We start from the raw sequence: 9272 nt of genomic DNA on the forward strand, positions 1-9272 counted from the left end.
ATTAATTTATAGATTACTTGAAAATTACTAAGAGACTATGTACTTAGCATTAGAACATAGTCAAGTTAATTTGAAATTCTTTATATCCTACATATCTTGCATAACTTATACTTCTTAGATATTAGAAGACTGCCTGGTATTCTAATAAAAGTTCAGACTACAGTATTGCTGTGCTGTTAAGTGTGCATACAATACGTATTTTTAAAAAAGTATTAGCTTTGTGCTTGACTCTTTCATAGTATTTATCTTACATATAACATGAGCAGCCCTTGCTGACAGCAAAATACCTGTTTCTTATTTGTAAATCGGTATTATAAAACAAGTCATTTATTATATGATTCTTTTTGGGCCCTGTCAGTATGCATGTCGCCTAACTGGAAGGGGAGCAGAAACTTTTTATCAGATGTCTCAAAATTTCCAGTTGTGTTGCTTTAGATATTGGGATATAATGTTAAGTATTTGTATGTTCTGAGACTTATTTTTTCGCATTTATTGTTGCTTCTGTACAACTTCATACCCATACATTTCTGTAAGGTATGTTGTTGTTGTTTGAAGAAAAAGTACAGCAACAACAATAGTATTTGCGATTGATAAAAGTAAATCAAGGCTTTCATTTGTTTTTCAGAGATATAATAAAGCGAATAGATCAGTCAGAATTTGAAGGATTTGAATATATTAATCCATTGTTGCTGTCAACAGAAGAAACGGTATGAAGGAATGACATCTTCGTTGTGGACAGTGTGAATGACCTTTAAATTTATCCTTAACTACAGTATATGCATGCAAGGCTGGGGACTGTCAGATTTTGGATGGAGACCAATGATTTAAAAAAAATTGCTGCTGAATATCAAAGAAGAGAAATAATGATTCCGGTGGGTGTCTTCTGCCACTTAGTGATCCGTAACGCCTGGGCACTGACAGAACTGGCTTCATTAATGAAGGAATTTGCATTTTGTGCCTGTTTCATGAAGGATTGAAACGTTCATTGCATCCCTGGAAAAGGAGATTCTGAAAAACTTTGAGATCTACACACTTTCTACAAACACTTGATGCAATGAGCTGCCAATTGAAGAATATTACAGTGTAACATCCTGAAGAATAAAATATATTACGGTGGTGTTGAAGCTTATTTTTGATGCCTTTTTTCACAAGTGGTACCTGTCTAAACGTCTCAGATATATTTAAAAGGAGTTGTGTTTTATTAGCAATCAAAACATAAATTTGGGTACAAGATTTAAGTGCCTAAATGGATAAACTGCATTGAAGAATTATTACATATTTGGAACGTTCTTAAACCTGGTAAGTTCTGCTTGTTAATATTAAGTAACCATTTACGTATGAAACCTACAGTTCATAGCTGCAGCCTGATGTTCATTTGCATCTTTATCGAATTTGAAATGCAGAGTGACTCAGCAATATTAATTCCAAATTAGAATTTACAGGATCAATTTAAAAATCTGTGGTTTTAAGCTCCAAATTTACCAAAATGTATAGATTGAAGAAAACTAAATTTGCACACAAGGGATCTGAAATTCTGAAAGTACTTAAGCAGTGCCTACACCTACAATGATGTTGTGTTGTATATTAGATTTTTGAAAAGTATTTTTATCAACAATACAATTATTCAGAAGTAGAGCAAAAGCTTAATAAAGCGTAGCCTTAAAGTTTAAATAGTAAATCTCGAATAACCATAATATAAAATACACTTTCCTGATAAAGCACACCTCCTACTTACTATAAACTGTCTGCTTACAGTTACTCAGTGTATATTAATAACTAATCATTCTACCTAAGAGAATGGGATGTTTTGGTAAAATGATTTGCATCAAAGTAGAAAATTCTTTTTAATGGAAGAAAAATGAATACCTAAGAAATTGGATAAAGCAAAAAATAACTATCAAATCCCTTCAGGTGGAAGTGGGGTGGGATGGGGCGGGCAGGGAAAGGGTATATTACATCAAAAAGTTTAACAATTTATCAGCTTGGAAAAGCTCCCGCCACCGTGTTTGAGGATTGGTGAGTGTGCACTGCTGTCGGGAGCTTCAGATGCTTGTGAAGATCTACCTGCCTCTGCAGGTAACAGCAGCAGAGGCAGTGTTTCTTTTTGCTAGATTTTGGTTTAACTATATTGTGTGGGTTGTAGAGATAAGAAAAAAAAAAATCATGTGGGAAGGAAAAAATGAGAAACCCTGTGCCATGACATCTCACCTAATTTGGTGTAAAATGCAGGATAAATTACAACACTCTCACTTTCTTTACATTAACATATGGTTTTCTCAGGGTACAGCATTGCATTCGGTGCTGAACATGACATCTTTCGGATTCACATCCAAGTCATGAGGTGCTAGGACGAGACTGCCAAAACATTGTTTAAAATTTTCAATTAATCATTGATTAACAATCTACATTTTGTATCCCCTCATTAGCCACAATTATGCAGACCTGTGGTTATTTAGTTACATGAATCCCATTCAGATTTAAGTTGTGGGTTTCTCTCTGTCGGACTGTAGCTTTTCATATTAAGCAAAATGTGTTTTAATCAGCATTAAATAATTTAACCTGTTAGAAGTACTTGCCTCAAATGCCTGGACTTTAGATACTTTATTAAGGAAACATTGACATTTTAAATGTAATCTGACATTTTTTAATTACTCCTTTTTTCCCTTCTCCCTGGCAACTACTTTATTTACCCTGAATACTTTTTCTTTCAGTGTTTTCAACTCCCCTGGTAATAAAAGTAATCAATAGTTGTCAAGAGTGACTGCAGGCAGCTCATGAATGGAAATATGACAGGTTAAGCTGTCCTTTGACATGCCAGGGCATAGGACTTTAAAATGGAAATATTAGAAACTTGGGTTGGGGGTTTTTTTTAACCTTTTTTCTAGGTTTCAGAACATTTTGGGAGGGAGGGAAGGAAGAACAGAAAGACACATTTGCTAAACATTGTAAAGACTACTTGATTTTATTTAAAATTTTACAGGCATTTACAATGTTGCTGTGTTGCCAAATAGTTTGCTGGATACGAGTTTGGTTGCTCATGTGCAAGTGTTTGAATAATGTTCTGTTCATGATGAAGGGGAAATTTTTTATATAAAGTACTTGTTTTATAAATAAAAGAAAATGAAGGATGTAATTAAATGTGTGGTTTGGAAAAAAAAAATCCTAATATATTACAAATGGATCTGGTAATGATATATAGTTGTCTTATTTGAAATAGTAAATGAAAATTCTAGCTAATTTAATGATTGTAAAACAGTAAATATGTTCTTGTAGTTTTGTATAATTAATTAGTTGGGATCTTTGCTGACCAGTTTTAATTGTGCAGAAGATGGTATACTAATCCATAACAGCTAAGATCATTTATATTCTTGCACATCTATTAAAGACTTTAATGAAAAATTTAATAGACTGTTATTATTTATCAGTCAACTGAGCTATGTCCAACTTGCACTTTTTAAAGAGACCCCATTGTAAATTAAATCCATAAGATTCTTCCTGTGTTTGGATACTGTACTCTGTGTTTATTCTGTATCTTTGGATCACCTGAACTGTGTGTTTTTGAGGTCCAGGGCACAGGTTTGTTGAGATAGACCATTCGGGTACTGAAGACTGTTAAGCTGAGCTGCACTCTTCCCTGTGTGCGAAGGCAGCTGTGATCAAAACAGCTGGAACAGGTCAAGTGTCCTCCTCTTGTGTGTGGCCCTTTGACAGGGAACTGGTTGGGATGGTAACGTGGTGACTGGAGACACATGGTGCACTGCATGGACAAGATCCCCTGTTCAGTGAACAGTGACCTGTGCCTGGGGGAAGTGAACAACCTGCTCTGGCTTATTTCAGCCCTTCCACTTGTTGTTAAACTATTGCTGAATGTCATTTATTGTCATTCATTGATGGTTTCTAAGGGGGAGGGTGGGGAACTGATACAAAAAGCAGCTGTTTCAGATGACTGACTACACAAAATCTTGCTTTGCATTTCAGTATTGTGAAACTGGCAGGAGAAATGTTCCTTCTGGAGCCTAGTTGAGACTAGTCATGTTAATCAAGTGGATGCTGACTGAGAAACCTACAAAGTAAGGTTATGAATTTAGCTGTGTTCCTTCAGGAAGGTAAAAAAAAACCCCACACCCTTTATTTGGTCTGGGTTGTGTTTCCTTTTAACATAGATCTACTCACAGAATCAACTGTACAGTCATAAGTTCTTGGATATTAAAATCATGAAAAATGGTAAGCTTGAATGACTTTTTAATTAAGCTTATTTTCACAGATTACCTGTTTAGAAAAAAAAAAAGGTCAGTAAACTTTTGGATTAAGTAATAGTTCTCTCTTGTTCAGTTGCTTTCTTGTACACTTAGAGATTCAGAACAACTATGGTGCATCAGACAAAACAGGTTCTTCAGGGATTTACAATAGTACGTTTTTTTCAGAAGTACCCAGATTCCAGGAGTACCAAGACTGATTTCCCTGGGGGTCTCTAGGACATCCAACAGCACCATTTTCAGAACTAGAACCTACTTTACAGGTATTTGAGAGGATTTAAACTAAAAAGACCCCAAACAGGCAGGTGGCACTTGACCTTCTACTAAGTTATTGGTTTGTGATTCTTAAGCAAGTCTGAGACAAGAATGTGCTTCCTTGACACATTTTTCCTTTTCCTTTGAGAAAGGTTCATCCTTGGCCTTGTTCCTTCGCTCCTCACTCTTCTGGATTCACCACATGACATCATCTGCACTTTCAGACAAGCACTTAGCAAGATGGCCATCAATATCCAGTTGGGACAGTCTGCAAACACAGAGAATTCCATCAGTGAGAAACAAAGTCAAATCTTTTATTTACACTATTCACCTTCACTCCCTCGTTTCCTAAGCAATCACAGAAGTGTTCTAGTAGCTTAATAGGCTAGTCCTTCCTGTGCTCAGATAGAGGAAGGAGCTTTCTCATGTCTGCTTTCAGTTTCCTTTTTTGGAGGACTATTTTTGTGATTGGGACGTGACCCTCCCCACTGCCACTGTTACAGTAATTTTTTGTGAAGCGGCTTCTATAGAAATCAAAACTAATCCTAATCAGCACAGAGTTACCAGCAGCACAGAACTGAACATGAAGAGCTGAAGTATGCTTAGTCTACATCTCTTGATATACTGGCCACGATTTTATACATATTAATGAAGCCATCCTTTTGTCTCCTTGTTCAGTCTCCAGAAGAAAGAAAACAAAGTTATAGCCAATAAATCTTGCAGTATTAGAGGACCTGTTGAAAAGCACATTTTCAGGATCTCTGACAGTCTACATACTATTAAATGGTGTAATTTCAAGAGACAACATAATTCTTATTGTAAAGTAGATATTCAGTTGCTGGGAGGGAGGATTTTTTTTTTTTAATAACAGCCTGACAGCAACAGGACTGAAGTCTCATTGAGTGGTTCTAATCAGAGCTCGCGTAAGAAAAATCTGCTTCCTTCCATCTTGCCCAGACCTTGAAAGCTAAATCTAAAATTAAGAGCACAGTTGCTCAGCCAAAGGCATCCAGGTACTTGCTGAACAGGCACCAGTATAGCTGTAACAGTGAAGTCCAGATCTTGAAGAAAAAGTGACAGGTATGAGATTAATCCATCTAGCTCTGACGTTAGCTTGTAACTATCGAGAATGGTGCACCAGAATGGTATTTGGATTATGATACAAATGTCACAAAGTCTTTTCATACTTGAGTATTTAACAATACTCATTCTGTATATACTAGCAAGGTTTACCAGAGCGTTCAGACTTAGTTTTTTGAAGCAGTATAACGTAGTAATCATTAACTTCTAAACTGAGAAGTAGGTAATTCTGACAGTTAAGTAGTACTTTACAGTAAAAGTTTTGTTTATTTTCATTATTTTGTATATAGAGAATGCATCCAGAACCATGTTGGGGTTTGTATACTGTGAAACTGTTGGGGAAAAAAAAAACAAACAAAACAAAACCAAAAAACTTACGTTCCACTAAAACTCATCAGACACATTGGACAGCTGTCAAGAGTTGAAGATCCTTCACTCTGATTTTCTGTCTTCTCCGTGCAGCTTTCAGTTCCAGGTATGCTCCCAAGAGGAGGCTGCTTCTCTGCAGGCACACGTCTGGCCTCACCAAATGACATAGTCCCTTGATGTGTTTGTATTTGAAGCTCTTGCCCATCGTTTTCTTTTCTGTTTTCCCTGCTCTTCTGTCCGGTGCCTCTGCAGTACTCTTGAAAGCTAAAAGCTTTTGCAGAGCTTTGCGGCAATGCCAAGTGGTGTGTAGAACTTCTGTGCTGAGTGAGTTTACAGGAGTTAGGACTTGCATCCAGGTTTGAAATACCTTTTGTGTCTTCCCCAACCATATTTTTGGCTTGATCTGTAATAGTTACACAGCATGTTTTTTCAGCTGTAGAAGGTAAACTTTTCAGTTTATCTGCTTGGCCCCGTCCTTGCTGTACAGGGTCGACCTGGCTCTGTACTAGCTGATGGGAGGTAGGATCCTTTGGGTTTAGACACTTTTCTTTGCAAAAAGATGGGAATGATACCCACTGAAATTCTTTCATTCCAATTGTAAAGACTTCTTGTTTTTGTAGACTCTCTTCCTCGGAACTCTGTGACACACATACACACACAATGTCTTCAAACAAATGCAGTTCAATCAATAAATAAACCCAAGGCTGAATATATTACAAATACTGAGAAGGCTACACTGCATTGAAGAAAAGAACATTTTATTTACATCCCTCTCTAGCACGTGTACAGCAATCAGGAACTTCCTGGAGTTTATGCAATATGTGTCTTCCCTTAACATTTCTAAATTGATACAACAGGGTACTTGTTTAATATGTCCCATAGAGACTAAGGATGAAAACCACAACCTGCTGCTGTTTGGGGTGGGGGGGGAAATCTATTTTAGAGGGACTGTGTTTTTTATGTTATGATACTGCCCAACTATCACAGCAATGTAATGCTTGTTTCTGTGTAATTAACCTTTCTGTTACAGTTTGCCTTTTCCAGTTTCATTCCGTTAGGGAGGTGGTAGTGCTTATGAGCAGTCAGTATACTTACACAGCTTACTTCTTTCCAGCAACATGTTGTAAAGAATTTGCCATACCACAAAAAAGTCCCTAGTAGTTGTCCTTACACTGCCTGCCCCACAATGCTGTCACACCACTCTGCCTCGAGACTAAAGAGCTGAAAACCAACCTCTAAAAGCTGTTTCAGATGTTTCCCCTGTTAGTGTCATCATTCAGACTGTCACTATTGTAAGCAGTACACAAAGCTCAAACAACAAGGATACAGCACACTACCTTTCCAAAGAACTCCGGAAAACTGGGCACTGTTTGCCAGTTTGTGCACTGTAAATCTTCACTGATGTCTTTCAGTAACAAAATCCATGCTTTTTCACACTCATTTAAGTCTTCCTTTTCAAACCAGGAACATCTTTCAGTCGATGTCCTGTAAAGACAGAGACAGTCCAATAGTCTGAGGGTGGGAGACAAGGAAGAAAATACTCTGCATTGCTATTAGTTTGCCTCTTAATTAACCCCTCCTGTAATCACAGAATCAACGGGGTTGGAAGAGACCTCTGGGATCATTGAGTCCAACCTTTGACCTAACACTTCTTACTGATGCATTTTCTTGGGTCACTGTCCAGGAATGACACTGCACTGAGAAGAAACTAGAGACAAGTCTTACAAGCCCTCAGAAAGCAGCGTGACCGGCCTGTTTCTGGAAGGGACAGAGCTGACAGCGTGCTTGCTCATCCTAACAGAACTGAACCACCGCTACTTCTTCACCCCGCCTCTCCTCAATCCTCCCCTAGTCGAGGGCTGGAGAAAATGGGAATTATTTCTGGTCTCCTGTGAGCTTTATTCTGAAGAAAGAAAACTTAATTTTCATGCGTTAACATTTCTCATGGGCCCCATCCTTGCCAGGGCCACTCTGTGCCTAAGAATGCACAGAAGGGGCAGGGCCCGGTGCACTTTATTTTGCGGTTCACTTCTCAGTTTTTCAGAGGCGCTACGGGCGGTGGTTTATGAAGGAGCCTTTAACACCTGCTAGAGGTGCGACTATGGAACGCTCCAGGTCGCAGCTGCGTTTGCGGACCCAGCTGCATCGTTACGGCAGGGCGGCCCCTTTTCTGCGGCGCCTGGCACAGGCGGGAGCGTGTGCGGTCCCACCCCGGCCCTGTCCCGGCTTGGGCGAGGCCCTCCGGCCCCCAGCGGCCGCCCAGGCCCCGGCGGGAGAGCGGAGGGCGGGCGCTCGGGGCGGCTGCGGCAGCGCTGCTCCCGGCCCCTCCGAGGGAGCCATTCCCTCCCCCCCGGCCCGGACTCACTGGCGCCGCCGGGGGGGCTCCCGGCCAGGGCTGGGCTCCCGGCTGCAGGCTGCCGGCGCCTTCCGGGGCTTCAGGCGCAGCTTGGCGGCTCCTTCCTGAGACATGGCCGAGGCGCGGGGCCCGCCGGGCCCGGCCTCCTCCTACAGCCCCGCGCTGGGCGGGCGGCGCGCGGCGCTGCGCGCGCCTGTGAGGCGGCGGCACCGTCTCAGCGCTTCCCGCCGGGCGGCCGCCAGCCGCAGCCTGAGGGGAAGCCCGCCCTTTTCTCGTGAGGGGGAGCCCGCCCTTTTCGTGAGGGGGAGCCCGCCCTTTTCCAGCCCCTCCGCTGAGGGCAGCGCCGCGCTGAGCTCGACGGGGACCGTAGTACCCGCCCTCAGCTGCTAAGTGCTTGTATGCCTCGAGGGTCATCTTTTTCGTATTACCTTTACTCCTTAAACTTCATGTATTTGTAGCGGTTTGGTGTCTGCGTTTGTGTAGGGTGAGGGCGGTTTACGGGGCCGTCCTCGGGCTGGGCCGGTGGGTGAAGCAGGACGATCGGGGCTTCGGTTGAGTTGGACAAAATGGCGGTGGGCGCAGCTCTGTCATGGCTCGGCTGGTGTTTGTGCTGATACCCTGGATCTGTTTACTGCGGTATAAGGTTGAAGCCAAAGGTTGCTAATCCAAATAGTAAAGTAGATTGGGAGTGCACCTCTGATCTGATTTCTTTTTCAGGAAAGAATCTGTTGAAGTGATGCAGTTTGTCTTTTTTGGCGGGAATGTCGCTGGGTGACTTGAAATGAAGCACTTGTTAGAGCGGAGCCGTCACTGGTGGTTTTTGAAATGGATAGACACACACTAATGGGGCTGCAGCCTTCTCAAAACCAGACAGACATAGAGAAATGATGACAGACTGCATAATTCTCCAACAGTAGATAAAAGGATCAGAAAGTAACTGATTAAATGCTTCACAA

The 9272-nt window shown here is 41.1% G+C and overlaps 2 protein-coding genes across 3 annotated transcripts in view; one reads left to right on the forward strand and one right to left on the reverse strand.

Moving 5' to 3' along the window:
* Nucleotides 1-3801, forward strand: part of PRKCZ (protein kinase C zeta) — a 45429-nt gene extending 41628 nt beyond the window's left edge. For both annotated transcript variants that reach the window (XM_068414283.1, XM_068414282.1), the window contains exon 19: nucleotides 626-3801. In XM_068414283.1, the coding sequence (XP_068270384.1) occupies nucleotides 626-713 (88 nt within the window). In that variant the 3' untranslated portion in view covers nucleotides 714-3801. The remainder of the gene's footprint in view (nucleotides 1-625) is intronic.
* Nucleotides 2933-8496, reverse strand: FAAP20 (FA core complex associated protein 20). Its single transcript, XM_068414284.1, has 4 exons — nucleotides 8326-8496; nucleotides 7298-7445; nucleotides 5970-6598; nucleotides 2933-4779 (listed from the first exon to the last, which is right to left on the reverse strand). The coding sequence occupies exons 1-4, from the start codon at nucleotides 8427-8429 to the stop codon at nucleotides 4707-4709; spliced, it is 954 nt and encodes a 317-aa protein (XP_068270385.1). The 5' UTR covers nucleotides 8430-8496; the 3' UTR covers nucleotides 2933-4706.
* Nucleotides 8497-9272: the final 776 nt, after the last annotated feature.

Source organism: Nyctibius grandis, chromosome 17 (genome assembly GCF_013368605.1).
Source record: "Nyctibius grandis isolate bNycGra1 chromosome 17, bNycGra1.pri, whole genome shotgun sequence".
In the NCBI taxonomy this organism is placed as follows: Eukaryota; Metazoa; Chordata; class Aves; order Nyctibiiformes; family Nyctibiidae; genus Nyctibius; species Nyctibius grandis.